Here is a 27831-nt window from a genome sequence, read left to right as displayed (position 1 = left end):
TCATCCAGTATCTGCCCCAATGCTTAGCACAGTGGTTTACATATTCATCCATTCATTCATTCAATAGTATTTATTGAGCGCTTACTATGTGCAGAGCACTGTACTAAGCGCTTGGAATGTACAAATCGGCAACAGAGACAGTCCCTGCCCATTGACGGGCTTACAGTCCTATCGGGGGAGACAGACAAAAACAATAGCAATAAATAGAATCAAGGGGATGTCCATCTCATTAACAAAATAAATAGGGTAATGAAAATATATACAATTGAGCGGAAGAGCACAGTGCTGAGGGGAGGGGAAGGGAGAGGGGGAGGAGCAGAGGGAAAGGGGGAGAGGGGGGGCTTAACTCAGGGGGGGTGAAGGGGGTGCAGAGAGGTAGCAGAGGGAAAAGGGGAAGCTCAGTCTGGGAAGGCCTCTTGGAGGAGGTGAGCTCTAAGTAGGGCTTTGAAGAGGGGAAGAGAATTAGTTTGGCGGAGGTGAGGGGGGAGGGCATTCCAGGACAGCGGGAGGACGTGGCCCGGGGGTCGACGGCAGGATAGGCGAGAACGGGGGATGGCGAGGAGGTGGGCGGCAGAGGAGCGGAGCATGCCGGGTGGGCAGGAGAAGGAGAGAAGGGAGGAGAGGTAGGAGGGGGCAAGGTGATGGAGTCTTGTAGCCTAGAGTGAGAAGTCTTTGTGCGAAGGTTGATAGACAACCACTGGAGGTTTTTAAGAAGGAGAGTGACATGCCCAGAGCGTTTCTGCAGGAAGATGAGCCGGGCAGCGGAATGAAGAATAGACTGGAGCAGAGAGAGACAGGAGGAAGGGACATCAGAGAGAAGGCTGACACAATAATCCAGCCGGGATGGTATGAGAGCCTGTACCAGTAAGATAGCCGTTGGGTGGAGAGGAAAGGGCGAACAGCACTTCCCAAATACCATCATTATTACTGTTATCATTATTATTACAGTACATTTTCACTCTCTCGTGAGGGCAGTGGATATAGTAGCTGAACCTGGGGAGCTAGCATTGGGCATATAGAAGAAGGACAGAATCAAAATTTATAAAGATGTGGTGAAATAAGAGTGTGTAACAGTGTGGTATAGGAACTGTTGGGAGACAAGTGCAGCAGACATACTAGCCTGGCTTATGGCATCCAGAAGCATGGAGAGGATCTAAACGTGAGTAGTGTCAGCTTCAACCATGAAGAACAGTTAGTGATGATCCTTTTTTGAAAGAGCACAGGGACTTGCTACAGGGATTTTTTTTTTTTGACCTGAGAGAAGAGTCAACAGGAATCCACAACTGTATGTCTGCAAATACTCCTCCACCCTCCCTCCCAGTCACCATCCCCAGTAGGAAGCATGAAGCTACCAGCCGCCCGACTTTCAATCTGATAGAACAGTGGAGAGGCTGAGCCATTCGTCATTAAAGACTGTAGACAGGAGGTTTTTGCTGATGTTGTTTTTTGAATGATGATGATATTTAAGTGCTTACTATGTGCCAAGCACTGTTCTTAAGCACTGGGGTAGATACAGGGTAATCAGGTTGTCCCACGTGGGGCTAACGGTCTTCATCCCCATTTTACAGATGAGGTAACTGAGGCACAGAGAAGTGAAGTGACTTGCCCCAAGTCACACGGCTGATAAGTGGCAGAGCCGGGATTAGAACCCACGAACTCCGACTCCCAAGCGTGGGCTCTTTCCACTAAGCCACGCTGCTTCTTAATGGTATTTTATGGAATTCGTTAAGCACTTACTTTGTATCAAACAGTATTCTAAGCACTGGAGTAGGTCCAGGTAAATTAGGCCAGATACAGTCCCTGTCCTGCATGGGACTCACAGTCCAAGTAGTAAGATTCCTCTCTAGTCTGTAAACTCATTGTGGGCAGGGAAATGTCTGTTATACTGTTATATTGTACTCTCCCAAGCGCTTAGTATAGTCCTCTGCACACAGTAAGCACTCAGTAATTACGATTTATTGATAGAACAAGTATCCCCATTTTACAGCTGAGAGCACTGAGGCACCGAGAAGCGAAGTGTCTTGCCCAAGGTCATCCAGCAAGCATATGGCAGAACCAGGATTAGAACCCAGGTCCCTCTGATTCCAGGCCTGTGCTGTCCCTGCAGGGTCACGCTGCTTCTCCCACTTGTTAGCCTTCTGAGGATTCCCCCCTCCAAGGACTTTTTTCCCCCTATTGTAAAATGTTCTTAATTTCTGAATTATTTTCTTTTAGAATACTTGTGGTCATTCACCATTTATTCCTGTTGTTTAAACTCGTCTCTAAAGAGTAGGCTCGTTGTGGGCAGGGAATGTGTCTTATTATTCTTTTGTACTCTCCCAGCACTTAGTACTGTGTCTTGCATGCAGTAAGCACTTAGTAAATGTGATTGAATTCATTCATTCAATCGTATTTATTGAGTGCTGTGTGCAGAGCACTGTACTAAGCGCTTGGAATGTGAATCAATATCCATCCTCCCCCAAATGGGGAGATTGTAGACTCCTTAGAGGGGAGTGATTGTGTCTAAACTGGATCTCACCCAGCTTTTATTAAGTGCTCAAAAAACACCATAACCCTCATCATTTCCTTTTCTTGTATTGTGGTAGGAACACCCAACAGAATCCATTGAGTCCAGTGGGATTTACTCTTGCGCGGATACCGTGAATTCTTTTGATTTGGTCTTGTGACATTGCTGTATTTCAAAGCTGTGCCCATAGAAAGCTTGAGCATTATAAGCCTGAAGAACTATCATTGGCTTATTTCTCTTCATCTGTTTTCTAGTCATCGTATTACATGGAGGGAAACCTGGGGCACCCAGTGTTCCAGACCCAGTTTGGAAAAATCGCTGTGAACATTTGCTATGGACGCCATCACCCCCTCAACTGGTTCATGTATAGTATAAATGGAGCAGAGATCATCTTCAACCCCTCTGCCACGATTGGAGAGCTCAGGTAATAATAATAATAATAATGGTGGTGTCTGTTAAGTGCTTACTATGTGCAGAGCACTGTTCTAAGCGCTGGGGTAGATACAGGGTAATCAGGTTTTCCCACGTGAGGCTCACTGTTAATCCCCATTTTACAGATGAGGTAACTGAGGCACAGGGAAGTGAAGTGACTTGCCCCCAGTCACACGGCTGACAAGAGCTTCCCCTTTTCCCTCCACTGCCTCTCTTTACCCCCTTTACCTCCCCTCAGCTAAGTCCCCTTTCCCCTCTTTCCCTCTGCTCCTCCCCCTCTCCCTTCCCCTCCCCTCAGCACTGTGCTCATTTGTATATATTTTTATTACCCTATTTATTTTGTTAATGAGGTGTACATCTCCTTAATTCTGTTTATTGCGGTTAAGTTATCTTATTTTTGTCCATCTGTCTCCCCCGATTAGACTGTGAGCCCATCGATGGGCAGGGATTGTCTCTTATCTGTTGCCGAATTGTACATTCCAAGCACTTAGTACAGTGCTGTGCACACAGTAAGTGCTCAATAAATACTATTGAAGTGGCAGAGCCGGAATTCGAACCTATGACCCCTGACTCCCAAGCCCGGGCTCTTTCCACTGAGCCATGCTGCTTCTCTAATACGTTCACTCACCACCTGGTTATTCTATAATCCTAGAAATGAGTCGTAGAAGCAATCTTAGGCTATATGGAAGGATTAATAAAAAAGACACAACTCCTTGGAGATGGCAACGGTTCTCCTGTATTCAGAATATATTTGCAAATCCACTGAGTAGCATTATTTCGTTCGTATACATATGTGACTTTCATTTGTTGGCGTGTTCACCCGAAGTTTGAAAGGCTACGTAGTCACTAGCGAGTCACGCTCTTAACACCATCATCTGTCGTTAGTCATTATCAGTGATGTTAATTGTATTTCTTCTTGGAAAGTAGTTAGTCATTTCTTATTCATTAGAATATTTACTGTTGTAACAATCACAGTTGCTTTATTCAAGTAAAATGAACTATGAAATCTAATCTTGTTTCAATAGTGCGCAGCTGCAGGCGTAGTAATGTTGTATTCTGCTCTGGGTGGAATAAATTTAAATGTGATTTTTCTAAAACTTGCTGTACACAAAAAGCAAGTGTCATGATTCATGGTTATTGACATTCCTAGGAAGTGAGTACACTTAGTTCTCCCATAACATATTTTTCCATGTCACAGTTTGATTAGAACACTGTTGAGGAATCTTCTTCCAACAGCTGACATCTGTCTGGAGCAAATACTGTCGTGTGCGTGCATGTGGTATCGGCGATGTCGGTCAAAGCGCACACACTGTAACCCACACTGGACTGTAATATTGTAACCCCTGTGTTGTAGGAGAACTGAGGGTACAAATATAATTTTTGCTGCAGAGAAAGCTACACAATTCTTAATAGTTGGAGGGCAGCTAAACCAAGAAGGTAGGAAAAGCAGGGTGGAAAGATGTTAGAGAAGGCAATCTAAAATACTCTCCTTTTTGTGGAATATTCCTCCCACCAAGAAGCTCAAATGCATTTAAAGAGCCCATTCTTCTCCCTCCCCTTCCTCCTTGAATAGTCACTTTCGCCAAAGGATATTTCCCTGGAGCCTTCTTTCCTCTTGGAATTTCTGGAAAACATCTCCCTCTTTCAGAAATCTATTTTATCTCTTTCTTTTTCCAGGAAACTAATATTAGCTTGTTACTGGCAGAAACAGTTTTTGATGATCAAAACGTAGATGCATGTCTTCAAAGAAGGGGTATTGTAGTTGACATTTTAAGGGTATTAGTTGCTGGCAGCTGTGATTACTGTGAAGCAAAATGCTAATGCAAGCATTTGCAAAGCTACTGAAAAAATAAATCCAGAAGCAATGATGTTCCCTCCCCCCACCCCTAAGAACAGGTGAAAAAAATTGAATGGGCAGCAAAGAAATGCATGAGGCAAAATGGATCTCCCATATTCACACCTTCCCTAGACATGGAGAAGCAGCATGGTCACGGGCCTGGGAGTCGGAAGGACCTGGGTTCTAATCCCAGCTCTGCCGGTTGCTTGCTGGGTTACCTTGGGCAAGTCAGCTGCTCTGTGCCTCAGTTTTCTCAACTGTAAAATGGGGGTACCTGTTCTCCTTTCTACTTAGACTGTGAGGCCCCTGCGGGACAGGGACTGTGTCCAACCTAATTAACTTGTACCTTCTCCAGCACTTAGAACAAGCAGTGTTGGACGCAATAGTAAGTGCTGAACAAATACCGTAAAAACATCAACAAAAAATCCTCCGGTCTACAGTCCTTAATGACTAATGGCTCAGCCTCCCCAGTATTCTGTTAGTTTGGAAATTTTGCCATTATCTGCTATAGCCCCCTGAAAGCCCTATGCTGCTTCATTTGACCATTTTCCTTTATCCTTAATAATGTTTCTGCATTTCTGCCTATCCTTGACCCCCACAATTTTGGCCTAAAGTGCTGAAGCAGCATAGTTCATTGGAAAGAGGCCTGGAAGTCAGTGGATCTGGGTTCTAATCCCGCCTCTGCCACACGTCTGCTGTGCGACCTTGGGCAAGTCACTTCAATTCTCTGTGTCTCTGTTACCTCAGTGGTAAAATGGGAATTAAATCCTAGTTCCTCCTACTTGGACTCTGAGCCCCATGTGGGACCAGGGATTGTGTCCACACTGGTAAACTCGTATTTACCCCAGTTCTTAGAACAGTGCTTGTCACATAGTAAGCATTTAACAAATGCCATTATTATTATCATTGTTGTTGTTGTTGTTATTATTCTCTCCTGCCCTGGATCTCCACAGGCTACTGTGGCCAGCCCCATACCTTCTTGTCATCTGTTGAGTATCACAAGATGTACGGTAACTCGTATTTCCATGTCTCAGGTCGTCATATTTCCCCATCTAGCAGGACTTAGATATTTAAAACTAAGGCATCCAAAGTGTTAGATAATTAGAGGAGCATTCAGGTTCTTGTAGATGACTCCCTCTCCACCAATCATCTTTAAATGGCTAATCCTAGTTAAACACACATTGTCAGTGCGTAAAGATTGGTAAATTGGCTAGGAATCACCACCTGGGTTGCTGTCTTCATACTGGGCGTATGGTAGCTTGGTTCCTGATGTTTTCACCAACCCAGAGATCCTGATCCCCCCCTCATGACACTGTTTGCTAGTCCCCGGGGCAAACAGAGGCCTCTGGAGAGACAGGCAGAGTCTCTGGAAATTGCCCAAATGAAGAAAGAGACCCTGCTCATTTTGTAAATGGGGGAAAAAAGGCTGCACTTTTCTTCCCTTTGGATTTCTTTCCCCTCACCGTATCATTCAGTCGATCGTATTTATTGAGCACTTACTGGGTTCAGTCCACTGTACTAAGCACTTGCGAGAGTACAGTATAAAAAACATATTCCCTGCCCAAAAAACAAGCTTTCAGTTTTGAGGCGGAGACAGACAATATAAATAAATTACAGATATGTACAAGAGAAGCAACGTGGCTCAGTGGAAAGAGCCCGGCCTTAGGAGTCGGAGGTCATAGATTCTAATTCCGGCTCCGCCACCTTTCAGCTGTGTGACTTTGAGCAAGTCACTTAACTTCGCAGTGCCTCAGTTACCTCATCTGTAAAATGGGGATTCAGACTGTGAACCTCACGTGGGACAACCTGATGACCCAATATCTATCCCCGTGCTTAGAACAGTTCTCAGCACATAGTAAGCGCTTAACAATTACCAACATTAATTACCAACTAAATCCTGTGTGTCTGGGTGGGGGTGGTGGGAATAAAGGGAGCAAGTCAGAGTGACATCGAAGGGAGTGGAAGAAAAAGAAAGAGTTTATTCAGGGAAGGCCTCTTGGAGGAGACTTGCCTTCAGTGAAGCTTTGAAGTCGGGGGAGAGTAATAGTCTGTCGGATATGAAGAGGGAGGACGTTCCAGGCCAGAGGCAGGACGTGGGCGAAAGATCGGTGGCAAGATAGATGAGGTCAAGGTACAGTGAGTAGGTTGGTATTAGAGGAGCGAAGTATGTGGGCTGGGATGCACTACGAGAATAGTGAGGTGAGGTAGAAAGGGGAAAGGTGACTTGAGTGCTTTAAAGCTGATGTCGTTCTCTTCCCCCTCCCCCCCACCGCTGCCCTATCCTAAATTTATGCTTCCTCACCCACCCGTCTTTAAACTATCCCTAATCATTTACACACATTTGTCTGACATTTACCACCCAGCCATGTTCCCACAAGCATACTTTTAACTCAGTCCTGACAATTTGCCACTCCCGCAGGTCGATTCCCACATCTGAGCATGGGCCATTCCCTCACCCGTGCATAAGTGTTTTCATAAACACATTTCTCCACATTCTCACAGGACTACATACTTCTATAAGTGCACTTGCACACAATTTCTCTGTACTCACAAGTCAGGACCCCCAAAAATGTGTTTCCAAAGCCCTCCCCACCCCCCACCCCCGGCTTTTTTTGCTATAATATGAAAACACCTGACAAATGACTTCAAGGTTCTCCAAGAGATGACTCCCTCTTATCTCTACATTCTTTTCTCCCGTTCTTCCTCAATTTATGAATATTCTGCCGAGCAAAGCTAACTTTCTCCTGCACACAGTTCTCTTGACTGTAACCCACTGTAAACACCTATACCTCAGCATAAGAAACCTAGCACCTCAATTTCTCTGACCACCATCCCTCCTCTCCAAAGTTTAGAAAGCCATTTTGACGTTAATGTATGTATATCTGATTACTTCCCATTAATTGTTTATCACTTGTGTCTCCTCTAGGTAGGCTCCAAGGATCTTTGCTATCTGACCCCACCTCACCAATCACTTCTCTTCACCTGCTAGTCTGCAATTTGCTATCTTTGTTCCACCCAAGCTGTACCTCGGTCTTGATTCTCCAACCTCCCACCCCTTGCTCATAATGTTCCCCTGGCTTGGAACTCCCTCCCTTCCCACAGAGACCACAGCTCTCCCCAGAGTCAAATCCCTATTAAAATGCCACCTCCTCCAACAAGTTTTCCCCCGTTAATTTCCCAACGTCATCATCCCATATCACCCTTTCAGCCAACTCTAGCACTTTTGATCCTGTCTTATCATTCGTGTGTATAATAATTATGGTATTTGTTAAGCGCTTGCTTTGTGCCAAGCACTGTTCTAAGCGCTGGGGAAGATACAAGGTAATCAGGTTGTCCCACGTGGGGCTCACAGTCTTAATCCCCATTTTACCGATGAGGTAACTGAGGCACAGAGGAGTGCCTAGTGACTTCCCAAAGTCACACAGCTGACAAGTGGCGGAGCCGGATTAGAACTCTTCGACCTCTGACTCCCAAGGCCGTGCTCTTTCCACTGAGCCACGCTTGTGTCTGCTCAGTTTATTTATTTTGCCCGCTCTAGTTCTAAGTGTTTATTTTTTTAATTTGTCTCTCCATCTAGAGTGTAAATTCATCGTGGTTAGGGAACATGTCACTTCTCCTCTGAACTTCCCAAGTGCCTAGTACAGTGCATCACATCAATGGACACTCAGTAACTGCTACTATATTACTCTTTCTAATAGTAATTATAAAAAATCATAATAATTATGGTATTTGCTAAGCACTTACTATGGGTCAGGCACTGTACTAAGCACTAGGGTGGATACAAGCAAATCGGGTTGGACACAGTCCCTGTCCCACATGGGGCTCACCGTTTCAATCCCCGTTTTCCAGAGGAGTTAACTGAGGTACAGACAAGTGAAGTGAATTGCCTAAGGTCATGCAGCAGACATATGGCGGAGCAGGGATTAGAACCCATGTCTTTCTGACTCCCAGGCCCTCTTTCCACTGTGCCATGCTGCTCCTAACTTTCACTACTCGCCTTTTCTTTACCTATTGTATGTTTAGCCATTTGTCGGCTTGCCTGTTTCCCTTCCTCCCCCCAGTCACTCCCTCCCTGCTACCGAATGGCAGGACCCTTGTCTTTTTCTTCTATTGTATTCCCAAAGTGCTTGATATATAATTCTTCGCACACAGGTGCTCAGTAAATACTGTTAATGATAGTAATGAGCATAATAATAACAATGTTAGTATTTGTTAAGCGCTTACTATGTGCATAGCACTGTTCTAAGCACTAGGGTAGATACAGGGTAATTAAGTTGTCCCACGTGAGGCTCACGGTTAATCCCCGTTTTTACAGATGAGGTAACTGAGGCACAGATAAGTGAAGTGACTTGCCCACAGACACACAGCTGATAGGTGGCAGAGCCGGGTTTAGAATCCGTGCCCTCTGACTCCTAAGCCCGGGCTCTTTCCACTGAGCCATGTTACTTCTCTATACAGAGACACTGATATAAACTACTTGCTCAGAGGATGAGATACAGTGGGAGAGAGGACCATCGCAAAGACAAAATACTAAAGAAAAACGGAGAAAAAGGGAAAAGTTGGTATTTATAAATGTCTACTAACCCAGTTTAAAATTTTATTTTAAAATTTTGATTTTTTTCCCTCCAGTTATCCAGTTCTACAGTTGCCACCAATTAGAGTTGAGAACCATTGGATCGGGTTATTTTATGCAGATGAGAAAATAGCTTTCTGTTCATGTAATCGCCTAAATTACATCTCCATCCACAGCATGTTTATGTTTTCTTTGTTCTACAAAGAACGCAAACATGAATTATGTTTCCTTGCCAGGCACTTCATTGATTCTCTGCTTACTCAGGGCTCTCCTGATAATTAGCTTTTTTTTTTTTCCTCCTTGATTGTTTTGAGAGTGTAATTTTCATTGCTTGCCATGGGTGTGAGTCTCACGGAGGATTTTCTTTAGGCAGTTAGAAGAAAGCTGTTTTGTAGCAACATCTTAGCTACTGCCGGTTCTTTTCAAATATATGAAACCGTCATTTTTGAGGCCATTTCAGTAAAATTCTTTCTTAAAAGAATCTTCAGTTTGTCTCAAAGCAATTACCAAAAAAAAAGTAATTAAACTAGTCCATTCAATCAAGTGTATAATTTTGTTCCAGACTTGTGAATCTTCCTGAGAATTAAACTTGTTACAACCACCCACCACCTCCACCTACTTCTCAGTGTGAGCCAGGTACATGCTGTCACGAAGGAAGATTACAGGGCATTTTTCACCTAATCACTCAATTTTTATGTTAGGCATTAAAAACTGTCAGCCCCTACTTCAAATGATCCAATCCCTCAAAAAAGAGAAAATTAATAAAAGATGAACTGAAATTATAATTCTCGCAGTAGAGTGTAATCAGTACTCTAGAAATCCCATAATAAGGATTAAGGTTTTGTATTGTTTGTTTCTTTTTTTGCCCCCTTTGCTCCTTCCAGGTATTTTCAGGGTAGTGAAGGGTTTGGCTAATGGATACCGTCAGGATAACTCTAGAATCTTCATTCCTTTTTCCTTAAAAATTAAGCTTGAGGAACAGTTTATTGGTCACTATGGGAAGTTGGACGGTAAATTAATTTGGGTGGACTTTTCCCGGCTTTCAGGTGAAAGAGATTGTGCTTGGGTCAGAAGAGGTCTTGAAAATTGGTGGAGAGGTCGATAACCAGGTATGTCTCCAAAACAGATTTAACTTCAGAAAAATTAGATGTTCCAAACCTCAACCCGATTATAAACTTGTCGGCACAACTTGAAATGCAGTGTTCCCCTGGGGCTGTCTACAGGTAGGAGCCTAGTGAAAAGCGACTGAGCCTCAGGGTGTTTTTTTGTGTTCTTTCTCAATAATCTAAATTTAGCTGTGAACTAGAGTGAATGGGAAGTAACAGTATGTAAGTCTTTTTTATGGTGTTAATATTTTGTAGTGAGTCACTGTGGCCCATTGAAGCAAGAAATGCAGCCATCGCTAATCATTGCTTTACATGTGCAATAAATCGAGTGGGAACCGTAAGTATTCAGAGTCTTTTCTTGGTCTCTTAGCTCGAGTAATAATAGCCATGGTATTTGTTTGAGGGCTTACTATAGGTCAAGCACCGTACTAAGTGCTGGGAAAGATACAAGATAATCGGGTCCCACGTAGGGCTCACAGTTTTAGGAGGAAGGAGAACAGGTATCGAATCCCCTTTTTGCAGATGAGAAAGCGGAGGCATAGAGAAGTGAAGCTACTCGCCCAAGGTCACACAGTCACGCAGTCGGTAAACGGAGGAGCCGGGATGAGAACCCACCCGGGTCCTCTGACTCCCAGGCCCGTGCTCTTTCCACTAGGCCATGCTGCTTCTCTAATTTAATCATCTAATGTATCAGCCGAGAGACTAGCTCCAGCAAGAGTATTATGTTGAAAATTGAGTCATATAGATAATTTAGAGAATTCGTAGAAAAATGGTGAATTAAGTCAAAGGTGTAAGTGTAAAGTTCTCTTTAGCATTCTGGCGAGAATAGTCATTCGGCCCACCTTGGTTCGAGATGTTGGAGCACCTGTCCAGTACAGATACGGCATCAGGCGTCGTAATGTTCAGGATTTTTATTTTAAATGCCCAGCCTCCCTCTCCCTGTTCCTGCCACTGGTATCTAGGGGGATGCAAAGACTCTGGCTTAAGGGACTGCCCTGGCAGAATGCTCTAGGTTCTGAGGATTTCCACAGAAGGTCCCGAATGACATCACTGTGAATGTAATAAATATCATTACGCGGAGTAGAACGTACGCAAAGAGAATTTACTATCTCCGTGCGGGCATAGGGGCATCCGGTTTTCTCGAGTGCTATCAGTGGCCTCCCTAGTTCTGGCGGAGGCCTCCTGGTAACCTTCCCCTCATGACCATCAAAGAGAACCAGTACACTGTCTCCATCCAGTTCTCCTGAAGCAGCAAAGCTCAGTGGAAAGAGCCCGGGCTTGGGAGTCAGAGGTCATGGGTTCGAATCCCGGCTCTGCCACTTGGCAGCTGTGTGACTGTGAGCAAGTCGCTTCACTTCTCTGTGCCTCCGTTACCTCATCTGTAAAATGGGGTTGAAGACTGTGAGCCTCACGTGGTTACCCTGTATCTCCCCCAGCGCTTAGAACAGTGCTCTGCACATAGTAAGCGCTTAACAAATACCAACATTATTATGAGTCTTCTGTCTTCATGGGGAGTGGAAGAGGGGTGGAGGAGAAGGGGAATGTATATTTTTCTGTACTTTAAAAAAAACTCCTGCATATGTCTTTGCAGATCTTTCTGCATCCACAGGAGGTATGTTTTGGTTTCAAAATACGGGAGTCTTCAGATGAAACATCCTAAACCACAACTTTTACTGTTACTGAAAGGTGGACATTTGAGATACCTCATAGCAGGTTTTGCCCCTGGTTCCTTCCCAGCAGCGTTACCTACTGTCCGGCGGGGCCCCCGTTCCAGTTCTTGTACTCTTCCTCCCCTATTAAGACCATGGAGGCACCTCCACAGGCTTACGGCAGAGAAGCAGCGTGGTCTAGTGGAAAGAGCGCGGGCCTGGGAGTGAGGACCTTGGTTCTAAGGCCGGCTCTGCCACACGTCTGCTGTGTGATCTTGGGCGAGTCCCTTCACATCTCTGTGCCTGTTACCTCATCTGAAAAATGGGGTCTGGGATGTATACTGTGTCCCACCTGATTTGCTTGTATCTACTCCAGCACTTGGTAATATTAATAATAATAATGGCAATATACTAAGCGCTGGGGTGGGTACGAGCAAATCGGGTTGGACACAGTCCCTGTCCCACGTGGGGCTCACGGTCTCAATTCCCATTTAAGGGATGAGGTAACTGAAGCACAGAGAAGGCAAGTGGCTTGCCCAAGGTCACACAGCAGACAAGTGGCAAAGTCAGGATTCAAACCCAGGTCCCCCGGCTCACAAGCCCACGCTCTGTCCCCTTCGCCATGCTGTTTCTCACAGTCAAATTGTATTTATTGAGCACTTACTGTGTGCAGAGCACTGTACTAGGCATTTGGGAGAATACACTTTAACAGTGTAACAGACACATTTCCATCCCACAACAACCTTACAGTCTAGAGGACTGTATTATTATTAGTAGTAGTAGTAGTATCTGGCACATAGTAAGCGCTTCACAAACACCATTTTAAAAAAAAAGTCTGCTCTGTGACCCTGGGCAAGTCACTCAACTTCTCTGTGCCTCAACTACCCAATTGTAAAATGGGGATTAACTCCTGCTCCCTCTTAGACTGTGCAACCCATGTGGGACAGGGACCATGACCAACCTGATTAACCTGTTTACACCCCAGCGCTTAGCCCGGTGCTCGCCACCCAGCAAGCGCTTAACAAGTACCCTAAAAAAAAAACAAACAAGTCCGCCCTCCCATCCCTCAGTACACAGTGGGGAGAGTTTGATTCAGCACGGCTGACAGTCCCGCAGGTATTCATAACAGAGCATTATACAGTATTTATTGGTTAGGCCTTGAAAGCATAGCAAGAATAACTAATAAAAAACCAAAAAAACCTGCCGCACTGAAGATAAACTTTTGTGAGAGCAGCTGAAAATGTCAGACAATTCCATTTAGCGCCAAACCGTTCACCGTTTCATGTAAATAGACAGTTTAACTTCAGTTTATTAAGCCAAGTTGTGTGGAATGAAGTAACATTGCAGTGCCACCTACAGATTCATCCTGGCTTTTCTTTCACAGGAATACTTCCCTCACGAATTCACATCTGGCGATGGAGGGAAAGGTATGTTCACCGAATATCTAAACTGATATCTGTGGATGTCCAGTCTCCATTTACCTACCCATTGGACTGGGTGGAAAGAGCAGATAAGACTGAAAATTGGTTCCCTTCGTTACCGTATATCCCCTTTCTCTCCAGGAGTCAAAGGAAGTCAGAAACTCTTCTCCTCCCCACCCCCCGCACTACCAACAGAGCACAGCCCCGTTAAAACAAACAAACAAACAAAAAAAAAGCCTGCAGGTGCAGGCGTTCTGGGAACAATTACCACATTTATTCACAAAATTACCCCATTTGGGGCATAATTTTTGTAGCGTTAAAACGGGGGCGGGGCCGTACTTGGGGAAAAAGAATTGAGTCCAGCAGTGAGGTGGGCTGGAGAAAAAAAAGAAGGAAAGAGGAAAAGGCCGGGGAGAAGGAAGAGTATGACTTTTAGCCCCATGTGGGACAGGGACTGTGTTCGTTGTATTTATTTTGAATCTACCCCAGTGCTGGGTTCAATGTTTGATACCTAGTAAGTGCTTAACAAACACCACAATTACTATTATTATTATTATAAAAGAATGCATGAGACTGCACCTCTTTTATTGCAGCCTCCCAAGCCCTGCACACGATAAGCACTCAATGAATTAAACCCTCCTCCCTGCTCCTTTTCCGCCCTGCAACGGTCATTCTGTTGCACTGTCGTCTTCTCACTCTTCTCTTCTTCCTACCCTGGTGAATGCAGCTTTCACTCTTATAATTATGGATCCCCCCCCCGCCCCCAAAAAAGCTTTATTTCATCAGAAACTTTGGGGGAAAGTTACATGAGTAAATGTGGTATTTCAGAGGATTTCATTTTTCTTCAGTCTCCTCCCGCCGCAGCACAGGAGCGAGGCAGGCACATTTGACCTCGGGACTCCATGGCAGTATAGGAGCGGTTGCCAGTCATTTATGGAGCTCTTACTGCGTGCAGAGCACTGTACTGAGCGCTTGGGAGAGTGCAATAGAACAATATAAAAGACACATTTGATGCCCACAGGAAGCTTACAGTCTAGAGGCACGCTCTCACGACCACATTTGAGAAGGAGTGGACTTGTTCCTGCAGTTCCAGCTCTCCTGGCTGACAGGACACAGTCCCTGCCCTGGTCTGGAGATGTGCAGGATTCCCATCGCCAACTCTAGCTCAATGTCCGCCCACCACCACGGTTTGAAATGCCCCATTCACCTCCCCGCCCAGCCCCCTCCCAGCAATTCCCAACTGCTGTTCTAGTCAAAGGAATTTTTTGACCTTCACCCCCGTTCCTCCTCCTCCTGAAGATTAAGCCCAGTTGCGATCCCGACTAGAGGGGGAGCCTCACTGTGGACTGGGGATGGGAGGGGGGCGGTGGCCAAACTGTCCACCTACTCTTTGTGTTTCTTGCTCTCAAGGCAAAGACTGTGGGAGTATTACTAGTCTGATTAACTCTGGTCTAAACTTAGTCAAATCACCTCCTCTCTGCTCCCAGTGGCTTGTAGGGTTCTGATGGTACAAATTCAGAACAAGGTCACGGGGCCAAGGAATTTGCAGTGGAAAAGGGGAAGTCCCAGGATGAGCCAGTCATTGGATGGGAAAAAGAATGCAGCAAGGCAAATGGGCTTTTGTTTGGCATCCTTGACCCCTGTCCCCCAGAGAGGTTCAGTTTGAACCCAGACCCCAGAAGCGGACCTGGGTGAGGGTGAATCTACACCATTCACTTTGACCCAGACTAGCCTTGGAAGGCCTGTCATGTCTATTTCACTCCAGTCTGGAGGACCAAGCCAGCTGACTGCCAAAATAACATAAATAATAATTGTGGTATTTAAGTGCTATGTGCCAAGCACTGAAGTAAGCGCTTGGGTGGATACAAGCAAATAGGTTTGGACACAGTCCCTGTCCTGCATGGAGTTCACAGTCCTAATCCTCATTTTACAGATGAGGTAACTGAGACACAGAGAAGCGAAGTGACTTGCGCAAGGTCTCACAGCAGACAAGTGGCAGAGCCGGGACTAGAACCCAGGTCCTGTGACTCCGAGGCCTGTGCTCTATCCACTGAGCCATGCTGCTTCTCTATCAGATTCCTAACCTAGATCAGGGCCAACCTTAATCTCTGCTGGTAAGGAGGTAAACGCCCCTCTCCCTCCACTTCCGATCCCTGCCTTTTTTATGGGATTTGTTAAGCGCTTACAATGTGTCAAACACCGTGCTAAGTTGCTGGGGCAAGTACAGGTTAATTAGATTGGAGACGATCCCGGTCCCGCATGGGGCTCACAGTCTAAGTTGGAGGGAGAACAAACAGGTATGACCATTTGGAAACTGAGTCACAGAGGAGTTTAGTGACTTGCCCAAGATCCCTCAGCAGGCGATTGGCAGAGCCCGGATTAGAACTCAGGTCCTTTTGACTCCCAGGCCCGTGCCCTCTCCCGATGTGCTCTGTTCCTTCTACCCCATATCGGCCAAGCAGACTGGCAGGTTTTGTCTGATGATGGGACTGCAACAGACTCCGAGTAAATCAGAGTCAGGAATCTCACCAATGGAAAGAAGTGGAGAGATCCAGGTCCTAGATTGACCTGGCGCTGGTTACAGAATGATATCTGGCACGCCAGCTAAAATTAACCTATTTGCTCCTCTGCTATGGACACTGAGGAAGAGCGGAGCCTTCCGGGTGGGAGCAAAGAAACACGCTTATTGCAGATTAGCCTTGGCGCCAAACTGCATTGGAAATTTTAATTAGACATCTGTAAATGTTGTACTTCGTCGTTGCCAAGTTTAGGGCAGTTGGAACCACAAATAGATATATACTTGTCATGCTGCCAGGTTGGGCTCTATTAATCATTACCACATAGATTAAAAGCCTGGGATGGCAGTCCACGGCCTTGACGAGTTGGTCCAGTTTCTCTTTGATGGCACAGGTTTTAGCCTCTGACAAGCAGTACCCTGCCCAGGACACTAGCTCTGTCCTATTGAGAAGAAAGTTGTGACCACCATCTCCATCCTCTTCTCTTTTTGACTACCATCATCAACCCTCTAAGCTCGGGTGACCCCCTCCTTTCCCCTCCTAAAGTGGAAGTAATACCTTCTCTCTGAGGCAGGAGGACAAACTAGGGCCTGTCCTCAATTTTCTCTTGGGATAGAAGAGGGAACAAAGAGACCCACAGGACTAAAAGAGAAGCTGCTAATGGAACTGGGCTTTGTCCCTCGAAGCTGTCCAACCATTCCTCCTGCTTTCAGTTTCCCATTTTTTCAACACTGTTTGTTCTCTTCCCTCCCCGAAACCCCGTGTACTCAACCGCACCCGATCACTTCAGTTCCCAAGATCCTTGAAAACTGTGTTTCCCCATTTCTTTCTAAGGAATTTTGCCCCAGGTTTGACAGTGGGGCTGTTGCAAGTAGCATCGCTCAATTTGGAGGTTTTAGGATTGGCTTCCTCAGCCAAGGGGAGTGTCTTCAACTGGGATCCGAGAGGCAGTGTGAACAGAAAGAGAGAGAGTGAAGTGCCTGTTACGTGCTCTTTTAGTCTTTTCTCCTCGCCTGGGTGTCCAGTCCTTCCTTGGAATTGTCTAGATTCCAGCTCCCTAGTTGTGCAGGTGGGTCACCTCACCGTTCGTGACCAGGTAAACCAGTTGGCCAGGCCCTGCTGTCTTTCTGGCAACATGTGAGATGTGGCCTTGTGTTGACAAGCTCTTCTCTTGTTCTTAGAGAAGCTGTATGCTTTGTTGTTCACCCCTGAGGGTGGAAGTGTAGATGAGCAGCTGAGAAGTGCTACTTCTAAAAAGCATGATTCACTCACTCTAACCCTCAGAGATCTAGGTTTCGACTCTTGAGGGATCCTATCTTTTCTGCTCCTTCTCACCTTGTCAGCGTCTCGCGTTCACTCCCTTCTCCTAGTTCTTCTTCGTTCTTCAATCGTGTTTGCCTCCCTGTTTTTCTTTTAAAGTTGTCATGGGCTCCTTCCCAGGTGTCATAGTGATTGAGGAATTAGGCAGTGACAGGATGGATGAAGCAGGTTCAGTGTGAGTGGGGATTTGGGCAGCTAGGGAGAGGTCTGGGTGAGGTGTTTACAGGTCCAAGTTTTTGGGCCCCGTCCCCAGCCGAGCTCCAAGAGCATGAGGCCTGAAGCCGACCTGATTTACAACCTGACCCTCACAGAACCTGACCCTCGCAGACCAAATCTGTCCCGGATTCTGCTGTACTGAATTTCCTGAGGGAATAATGGGATCTGGAAGGAGGTGGGGAAGCAGTATGGCCTAGTGGATAGAGCACAGACCTGGGAGTCAGAAGGACCTGGGTTCTAATTCTGACTCCGCCACGTATCTACTGTGACCTTGGGCGGTTCACTTCTCTGGGCCTCAGTTGTCTCATCTGTAAAATGGGGATTAAGACTGTGAGCCCTACGTAGGACAGGCACTGTGTCCAAACTGATTAGCTCGTACCTATCCCGGTGCATAGAACAGTGCCTGGCACTTGGTAAGTGTTTAACAAATGCCAGTTATTATCATTATTATTACCTGGCTTCCCTTTACAATCAGCACCATGATTTTCCAGTTTTAAAAAAGTACTAAATTTAATAAGCGCTGGGATCAATACAAGATTCATTCATTCAGTCATATTTATTGAGCACTTACTTTGTGCAGAACGCTGTACTCAGTGCTTTGGAGAGTACAATATAACAAAAAAACAGACACATTCCCTCTCTCATCAGGTTACAGTTTCTGGCCCACATGGGCCTAACAGTCAAAGTAGGAGGCAGAACAAGTATTGAATCCCCATTTTACAGAGGAAGAACCGGGAGCAAAGAGAAATTAAGTGACTTGCCCACCTCTGCATAGCAGACAAATAGCGAAGCCGGAACTAGAACTCAGGCCCTCTGATTCCCAGAACCCGTGCTCTTTCCACTGGGCTCTAAGGGCATATTGCGGCAACTATTTAGAAAGAACCGTGCTGTGTAATTTCAATAGTATTTATTGAGCGCTTACTATGTGCAGAGCACTGTACTAAGTGCTTGGAATGTGTAAGTCGGCAACAGATAGAGACAGTCCCTGCCCTTTGACGGGCTCACAGTCTGATCGAGGGAGACGGGCAGACAAGAACAGTGGCAATAAATAGAGTCGAGGGGAAGAACATCTCATAAAAACAATGTCAAATAAATAGAATCAGGGTGATGTACATCTCATTAAACAAAATAGGGTGATGAAGATATATACAGTTGAGCGGAGGAGTATGGCGCTGAGGGGGTGGGACGGGAGAGGGGGAGGAGGAGAGGGAAAGGGGGGAGAAGAGGGTTTAGCTGCGGAGAGGTGAAGGGGGGGTAGAGGGAGCAGAGGGAAAAAGGGGGGAGCTCAGTCTGGGAAGGCCTCTTGGAGGAGGTGAGTTTTAAGTAGGGTTTTGAAGAGGGGAAGAGAATTAGTTTGGTGGAGGTGAGGAGGGAGGGCGTTCCGGGACCGCGGGAGGACGTGACCCGGGGGTCGACGGCAGGATAGGCGAGACCGAGGGACGGTGAGGAGGTGGGTGGCAGAGGAGCGGAGCGTGCGGGGTGGGTGGTAGAAAGAGAGAAGGGAGGAGAGGTAGGAAGGGGCAAGGTGATGTAGATCCTTGAAGCCTAGAGTGAGGAGTTTTTGTTTTGAGCGGAGGTTGATAGGCAACCACTGGAGATGTTTAAGAAGGGGAGTGACATGCCCAGAACGTTTCTGCATTTGAATTTGGTTTTCCTTTCCTTCTCAACAATGAAGCTCATCACGATCTGGGCTACTTCTACGGCTCCAGTTACGTGGCCGCTCCCGACAGCAGTCGGACCCCGGGACTGTCCCGCAACCGCGACGGGCTGCTCGTTGCTGAGCTGGACCTCAACCTTTGCAGGCAGGTTGGTGACATATGGAATTTTAAGGTATGTTCTCCATGGACAAACCCTATTGGTGCCTCACCCCCCGCTCCTCCAATCGCTTACCCCCCTCCCGATTTGTTTACTGTCTTCACACATCTGTTTTGCTTAGTTCAGGCCTCTCATTTAATTGAGCATGATCGCAAGGCCACAAAAATCAAGGAAATCACATCAAGTCCTCCTGCCATCTTGCTCTTTTGAGTACACCTCTAATGAAGTTTAAACTTCAATAAATGTGGTGGTGCTCGCAGCCAGTAAGTGCAGGGCCTGGCTTAAGACAGCGAGACAGTATTAAAATCCTTAAGGCTCTGCAAGGAATCGGATATCCTTGAACCAAATCTTAATTTCCTGTGTCCGGAAATTGGAGTTAAAGGCCCATTTGTAGCCTTTTTACCTTCCAGATCATCAATCGGTGGTATTTATTGAGCACTTACTGTGTGCAGAGCACTGTACCGTAAGCTCTGTGTACTGTACTGGAAGTCCCTCTAGATTATAAACTCGTTGTGGTCGGGGAATATGTCTGTTTTATTGTTATATCGTACTCTACCAAACACTTATTATATCATACTCTACCAAATGCTCATTGTGGCTCAGTGGAAAGAGCCCAGGCTTGGGAGTCAGAGATCATGGGTTTGAATTCCGGCTCTGCCACTTGTCAGCTGTGTGACTGTGGGCAAGTCGCTTCACTTCTCTGGGCCTCAGTTATCTGTAAAATGGGGATGAAGACTGTGAACCTCACGTGGGACAACCTGATGACCCTGTATCTACCCCAGGCTTAGAACAGTGCTCTGCACATAGTAAGTGCTTAACACATACCGACATTATTATTATTGAGAAGCAGCGTGGCTCAGTGGAAAGAGCCCAGGCTTGGGAGTCAGAGGTCATAGGTTCGAATCCCGGCTCTGCCACTTGTCAGCTGTGTGACTGTGGGCAAGTCAATTCACTTCTCTGTGCCTGTTATCTCATCTGTAAAATGGGGATTAACTGTGAGCCTCACGTGGGACAACCTGATTACCCTGTATCTACCCCAGTGCTTAGAACAGTGCTCTGCACATAGTAAGCGCTTAACACATACCAACATTATGATTATTAATAGAGTGCTCCGCAGACAGTAAGTGCTCAATAAATGACTGACTGATACTAAGCGCTTGGGAGAGTGCAGCTCAACAGAGGTACTTCGTTTTCACCACGTAAATGGGGAAATCTTGTTTTTGCTGGGCCAGTTTCCCCATTCCCAAACTTAGGAAGTTTGGGAACTCCATCCTGTGCAAGGACCAGCGATGGGATGAGAAGCCCAAGGGCGCCACCTTCTGCTTCACAAAAGCAAGGAGAGGTGGAACGATAATAGGGCCGCCCCTATTCCGCTCTGTTTCCCTAAAAACATCCATTGTTCCCCGAAACCATGAAACCCAGAATATTGCCCAACATCAATTATAGTGAAATTATATTCACATTACTATTAATCATAATAGAGATTATGTTAACCCACTGGGTGGTTTTAGAGAAGCAGCGTGGCTCAGTGGAAAGAGCCTGGGCTTGGGAGTCAGAGGACAGGGGTTCGAATCCCAGCTCTGCCAGTCAGCTGGTGACTGTGGGCAAGTCACTTCACTTCTCTGGGCCTCAGTTACCTCATCTGTAAAATGGGGATAAAGACTCTGAGCCTCACGTGGGACAACCTGATGACCCTGTATGTACCCCAGCGCTTAGAACAGTGCTCTGCACATAGTAAGCGCTTAACAGATACCAACATTATTATTATTATGATTTAAAGATGAACCTGAAGATGCCATTTTCACCTATTGACTTTCAGAATTTCCTGAGGGAAAATGAACTGAAAACTTGATGACAGAAAAACACCCTCCTATTGTTAAAACCTTACCTTCAACAAGTCAAAAAATATAAGCCGAGGTTCTAAATCAGGGGACCAGTGCCTGAGAGAAAGTTGGTTTGGGTCACAGAGATGGAACAGGAGTGCCAGTATCCCTGTCTTCATCTTTTTCCTTCTTCCTGCGGCTTATAATTTATCCCCGTGTCATCAAGGGACAAGCGGGAAGCTATGGGCAGCAAATTTCAGTGTTAATCGTGTGGTCTTAGAGCAGCCCTGCTGTTGGTGCAGCGGAAGGAACACTGCGCCGAGACTGGGCAGGTAACTAACTACTCTTTCAACTACTACCTGGGTTCTTTCCAGTCCTGGTTCTTTTGGTCTGGAGCTGGGCGAAGACCACACAGACCCTGTGCAATGTCAGTTGTATTTTATGGAGCACTTACCGTGTGCAGGGCACTGTAATAATAATAATAATGTTGGTATTTAAGCGCTTACTATGTGCTGAGCACCATTCTAAGCGCTGGGGTAGATATGGGGTCATCAGGTTGTCCCACGTGAGGCTCACAGTCTTAATCCCCATTTTACAGATGAGGTAACTGAGGCACCGAGAAGTTAAGTGACTTGGCCAAAGTCACCCAACGGACAGGTGGCGGAGCCGGGATTAGAACCCATGACCCCTGACACTGAGCAACGCTGCACTTGGTAGAGTACAGCACAACACTATTACAGACATAATCCCTGCCCACAACAAGTTTACAGTCTAGAGCGGGAAACAGACATTAATATACATAAATTATGGGCATGCCCCTGCCAGCCTACCTGCCTGCTTGCTTGTTCCCCTCCAGAATCCCAGTGGAACATGCCTGGGAGGAACGAGAAAGCATGAACTGGCACTGTGCAAACCACTAGCACCAATCCCGCTTCTCAGGTTGTAGTAATGGTATCATCTATTAAGCGCTTACTGGATGCAGAGCTCTGTACTAAGACCTGGGAAAGGGAGTACACAGATGGGAATTAGACACAGTCCCTGTCCCTCGGGGGGCTCACAATCTAAGAGTTTAAGCGGGGAGAGGGGGTTGGAGACGACCCTCTAGACAGTAAACGCATTGCGGTTAGGGAATGTATCGCTTTATCGTTATATTGTACTCTCCCACGCACTTAGTGTAGCGTTCTGCCCACAGTAAGCACTCAATAAACACGACTGAATGAATGAACATGAGGTTCTCCGGCCTAAAGCGTCAGGACTGGAGCTCATCTGTCGTACCTGAGTGGATATGACATCATCATCATCATCAAACCTAGAGCATCCAAACTGCAGAGTCCAGCCATCCCCAGAGCCACCAGGGAAGCTAAACAGTGCCCATGGGTGCCCTTTCTAGGTATAAATCATAAGCCGCAGGAAGAGGGAAAAAGGTGAAGACAGGGATATTGGCACTTCTGTTCCATCTCCGTGACCCAGACCAACTTTCTCTCAGGCACTGGTCCCTCGGCTTATATTTTTTTGACTTGCTGAAGGTAAGCTTTTAACCATAGGTGGGTGTTTTTTTCGGTAATCAAGTTTTCAGTTCATTTTCCTTCAGGAAATTCTGTCAGGTGAAAATGGCACTCTTGTTCTCTAAAATATCTGTTACCTTAGGTTCTGTGAAGAAGGATAAAGATCAGTCTCTTTGATTTCATACTCTCAGCCGAGTGGGTGGTAACTGATAATCTGAGTGGTGAAGTTCAAAACCTACTAAGGTTTACTTATTCTTTTGTTTCAGATGACTGGGAGATATGAAATGTACGCAAACGAACTGACCAAGGCCATTCAACCCAACTTCAAACCCAACATCATCAGAGAATAACTGCATCTGAGCCAGTGTTCAGCTAGGGACCAAAAAATGATAGGTCATAACAATTATAGAGGTCTTTCTTCATTTTAATGTTTATCAAATAAAATGTCTAGGCCTAGATCAGCCTCTTCACTACTACCCTCTGAAATTTCACTTATATTCTGTGAAATTCTTCTCTACGTTCAACCTCATGCAGTGTCTAGACCCTAATCAGCCAATGTTAAGAGTGCAAACATACCAAATTAAATCAGTGCTAGATTAAAAGACAAGGCAACCCAATCCTCCCTAATCAGGGTATCTAACTTGTCTGACACTAACTTGGAATATGAGATGAGTCTGTTTTCTACCTCCAGTTTATTAAATTTCAAAAACCTGACATGCCTGCTTCATTCTTGAAACGACCTGACCCCTGAATTTTTTGCAAGATGCCAAACTGGGGGTCCTGATTGAACTGACCCTACTGCATTACTGGGCAGAACTCCCCTTCTAGCTTGGAAGCTTGTTGTGGGTAGGGAATGTGTCTGTTATATTGTTGTGTTGTACTCTCCCAGGTGCTTAATACACAGTAAGCGCTTAATAAATACGATTGATTGGATATACAGAATTTGACTCCTGAGCCCCCCCAGCCTATTTGGTGCTCAGGATGGCCATTCCAATGGGGAAGCGTTGAGCAAGTTGAACTATAAAGGACAGTATTAATTCATTCAGTAGTATTTATTGAGCGCTTACTATGTGCAGAGCACTGTACTGTAGCATACTCTACCTTTAAGTCTCATTTAAAGGAGCCATTTTTTGTAGGTAAGTGTATAAAATAGACACTTTCCTTCATCCAGAGAAAGTTCCACATATTTCACTGCCCTGGGTCTGCAAAGCTTTAAGTCTAATTAAACTGCTCTTTATTTCTTTGTTTCATGGGTGGCGATGTAAAATTAACCAGACGAATCAAAAAGGATTATAATTTTAAAGTATACTTCTTAATGATAAAGTGAGATTTAAAAGACCAAAAAACCATCAGGTGATTGTCCGTCACCGGAATATATTTTACCTGCTAAAGCCTTAAAAAAAATTGATGTCATAATTGTGATATTCTGGCTTTATTTACTGTGATGGCAAAAAATAAAGGATTCAGAATTTAGAAGTCTATTTTTCGAAAAAAGGATCTCTAAGTCTAAGAAAAGGTAAAATCAAAAGAACAAATATAGATATATTCCAAATAAATCAGTGTGGCTCTGGGACAAAAAGAAAAAAGTTGTTTTCATTCAGTCTTTCAAATTTAAGACAAGGGTTGTGCTTGTCAAACTTTGGCATGGACTCTTCCCCAGTCCCGTCCTTACTCAGAATGTGCAATGGGCCCGGTCTTCTCTGTCATTTTAGGGTTGGGGATTGCAGTTTGTACATCTTGAAGCAGAAGGTGAAAAGCAAGCAGCGACACACAAGTCTTGACCAAGAATATAACTCTGAATCTTCTCAACAATGGAAGGAGCTTGAGGAACAGGTTGTGGCTGAAATTAACAAAGGAATCATTCCACCAAACTTCTTTCCAACCCAGTGTTGTTTAAATAGCTATTCTGATAACTCAAGATTTCCACTTGCCGTTGTAGAAGAACCTATAACAGTGGAAGTGGTTTTCAGAAACCCCTTGAAGGTTCCACTTTTGTTGACTGATTTATCTTTGATTTGATTTAGCTCCTTCCATTGTTGAGAAGATTCAGTCATATTCTTGATCAAGACTTATGTGTGTCGCTGCTTGCTTTCCACCTCCTGCTGCAAGATGTACAAGCTGCAATCCGCAACCCTAAAATGACACTCAAAGGGGTGCGGTCCCCCAGTCAGTCCTCACGTGCAAACTGGATGCAGCAGGCAAGCCTAACAGTGGCTTATAGCAAAAACATGGAATTTCACATGCATCTAAAAGGCACTGGTAGTGTTCATTATTATTATGGTATTTGTTAAACGCTTACTATGTGCCAAGCACTGTTCTGAGCGCTGGGGTAAATACAAGGTAATCAGGTTGTCCCACGTGGGGCTCAGTCTTAATCCCCATTTTACAGATGAGGTACGTGAGGCACAGAGAAGTTAAGTGGCTCGCCTAAGATCACACAGCAGACAAGTAGCAGAGCTGGGATTAGAACCCACATCCGCTGGCTCCCAAGCCAATGCTCGTTTCACTAAGCCACGCTGTTTCTCTAAGTTACTAGTTACCTTATGATAGACTTTGTTCTTTGAATTTGTTGTCTAATTCAATTTGGGATGGAAAACCGGAGGTTGGGGGCATGTGAAGATGAGAGGATGGTTTGGGCTTTGTTTTACATTCCAAACAGGCTTCCTAACTGGCCAAAGAGTCTCCCAAATCTACAGTCCTGTTCAGGAATGCTGACTGTCCTCTGAGCCCACCTCTCACCCCACCCCCAAGTTGCCTGGACTTTGGGGCTGCCCTGAGGTCACCCAGGATTTGAGGGGCAGGGCTAATAGTAACCACAAAAATAATATTAATAATAGTGGTATACATTAAGCACTTAATACATGCCAAGCACGGTACTGAGAAGCGGCATGGCATAGTGGGTAGAGCATGGGCCTGAGAGTCAGAAGGTCATGGGTGGTTCTAATCCCGGCTCTGCCACTTGTCTGCTGGGTGACCTGGGGCAAGTCACTTCACTTCTGTGTGCCTCAATTACCTCATCCGTAAAATGGGGATTGAGACTATGAGCCCCACGTGGGACAGAGACTGTGTTCAACTCGATTGGCTTGTATCCAGCCCAGGGCTTAGAACAGTGCCTGGCACTAGTAAACCCTGAGCAAATACCATAATATTTATTATTATTATTAAGTGCTGGGGTAGATAGATACAAGATAGAGTGAGTATAGGGTTGGGAGATGAAAGAGGTTAAGAAGTTATGTGTCACAGACAGATGTGCAGATGCACATGCAGATGGCCAGTTAGGAAACGTGTTTGGAATGTAACGCAAAGCCCAAACCATCCTCTTATCAAAATTGGATGGGACCAGGCTTGCTTTGTCTACTCGGTGCAAACCTTGATAACATGAGATTGGTGTTTAACCGTAGGGCTGGCCCGGGGAGATTTGAACTCGAAGGATTTTTCTATTAAAGTCTGGGGGCGGGCGGTTGGGAAACACCTTTCTTATGCTGCCATGACCAATACCCATCTCTACCATATTGTCCCAAAAAACCACCATTTAGAGAAGATTGATAATATTGGCACATGCTTCCATTTTTCCTACGCATAAAGGCAGTTTCTAATGGGGCCAATATCCAGTCTGATCTCAGGCCAATGGATGACTGATTTTTATACCTATGAAAATAATTGGATTTGGAATGCAATTACAGTGTGCAAAAACAACTTCACTGCCACAGAACCAGAGATCCAAGAACAACTGAAAGTCTTTGGGAGCTCGCGAGGCAGGCAGGTCCATTATCCTAATCCAAATAATAAACGCAAGATAAACAGGATGAGAAGATGCGTCTGGTGGTGAAGGGCTCAGAGTACCTGCACCAGTTCAGCTAAGCAGCTCTCCGGCTGATGATCAATCAGGCGTGCATATATGGGCACTCTGATTCTAAGGCCGTGGGTTGCAAACCAGGGACGGGAGTTAATTGCACATGATTTAATATAGTCTGTCCACCAGGTCCTCTTTCCTTTTTCTTAACTGCAGAGCTTGAGCAGAGCAGAGCAGAGTTAACCATCCGTTTGAACTAGCAGGCTATGCTAATGTGTCGAGGTCTGAAGAACTGTAGCTAATGGTAAAAAGATCAAGTTACAGATGCAGTTGGTCAGGGAGGGGGACGTGGTAACATCGCTGATATCCGTGAGTAGATAGGAGGAGTGTCGGCCAAGGTCGATCTGCCCGCATCTCTCCCTCACAACTGCCGGGCCGCTTCTGCAAGGCCAACGTTGGGGCGATAGAACGCTGTACAGTCAACTGTGTTTGATTTGAATGTTTTCTCTGCTAACTCCTGCAATTCTGCATTAACCGTGGAGGTGACTGATCTCAAGGGATCCGTGAGCCAGTAGATGTGGTGGTCGTTTGCGTGGCGTCAGATTCTCGGGGCATCCGCAGAAAAGGACACCAAATAACTCTCTCTCAAGAGATGGCAGAATCGATCAATCAGAGGTATTTATTGAGTGCATACTATTTGTAGAGCACTGTGCTAAGCGCTTGGGAGAGTACAGTACAAAAGGTTCTCTAAACACGTAATAATTATGGTATTTGTTAAGCGCTTACTATGAGCCAAGCATTGTTCTAAGCACTGGAGTAGATACAAGGGAAGGAGGTTGTCCCACTTGGGGCTCTCGGTCTTAATCCCCATTTTACAGATGAGGTAACTGAGGCCCAGAGAAGGTATGTGGCTTGCCCAAGGTTATACAGCAGACAAGTGGCAGAGTGGGGATTAGAACCCACGACCTCTGACTCCCATAACCTTTTCATGGGACTCAACTAATATGGCCTAACAATGGGGCATTACTTTGAGATTCATCCCGTTGGTGTATGTATTTACCCAAAGTTAAATCTTTGATTTTTACTGCCCAACTGGGAGTTTTAGAATAATCACCCCCCTGGTTTTTATGAATATTCCCACAATGGTTTGCAGAAGATTACCCAATATAGCATATAAACAACTTTACAAATTCAGAAACTCCTACTCCTCTCGCCAACATTCACTCAGCCTCTCTTTTTATTTCTCTCTCTCATTCACCAAGTCTGCCATCTAATGTGGCAGGAAAGGATTTGGGAGCTATTATATTAACACATGTAGA

At 45.5% G+C, this 27831-nt stretch overlaps 1 protein-coding gene across 3 annotated transcripts in view; it reads left to right on the top strand.

The window, feature by feature from the left end:
* UPB1 (beta-ureidopropionase 1) overlaps window positions 1–24305 on the top strand; it is a 45656-nt gene extending 21351 nt beyond the window's left edge. Inside the window, exons 6-11 of one of the 3 annotated variants that reach the window (XM_029057873.2) lie at window positions 2761–2930; window positions 10710–10791; window positions 12046–12066; window positions 13488–13530; window positions 19252–19382; window positions 22986–24305. In XM_029057873.2, coding sequence (XP_028913706.1) covers window positions 2761–2930; window positions 10710–10791; window positions 12046–12066; window positions 13488–13530; window positions 19252–19382; window positions 22986–23069 — 531 coding nt within the window. In that variant the 3' untranslated portion in view covers window positions 23070–24305. Of the gene's footprint in view, window positions 1–2760; window positions 2931–10709; window positions 10792–12045; window positions 12067–13487; window positions 13531–19251; window positions 19407–22985 lie in introns of all 3 variants that reach the window. The other 2 variants (XM_029057871.2, XM_029057872.2) reach the window with 2 other exon arrangements.
* The last annotated feature ends 3526 nt before the right edge of the window (window positions 24306–27831 follow it).

This window comes from Ornithorhynchus anatinus, chromosome 2, assembly GCF_004115215.2.
Source record: "Ornithorhynchus anatinus isolate Pmale09 chromosome 2, mOrnAna1.pri.v4, whole genome shotgun sequence".
Classification (NCBI taxonomy): domain Eukaryota; kingdom Metazoa; phylum Chordata; class Mammalia; order Monotremata; family Ornithorhynchidae; genus Ornithorhynchus; species Ornithorhynchus anatinus.
Note: the sequence above shows the minus strand (reverse complement) of the source record. Positions and strands in the feature narration are given on the sequence as shown.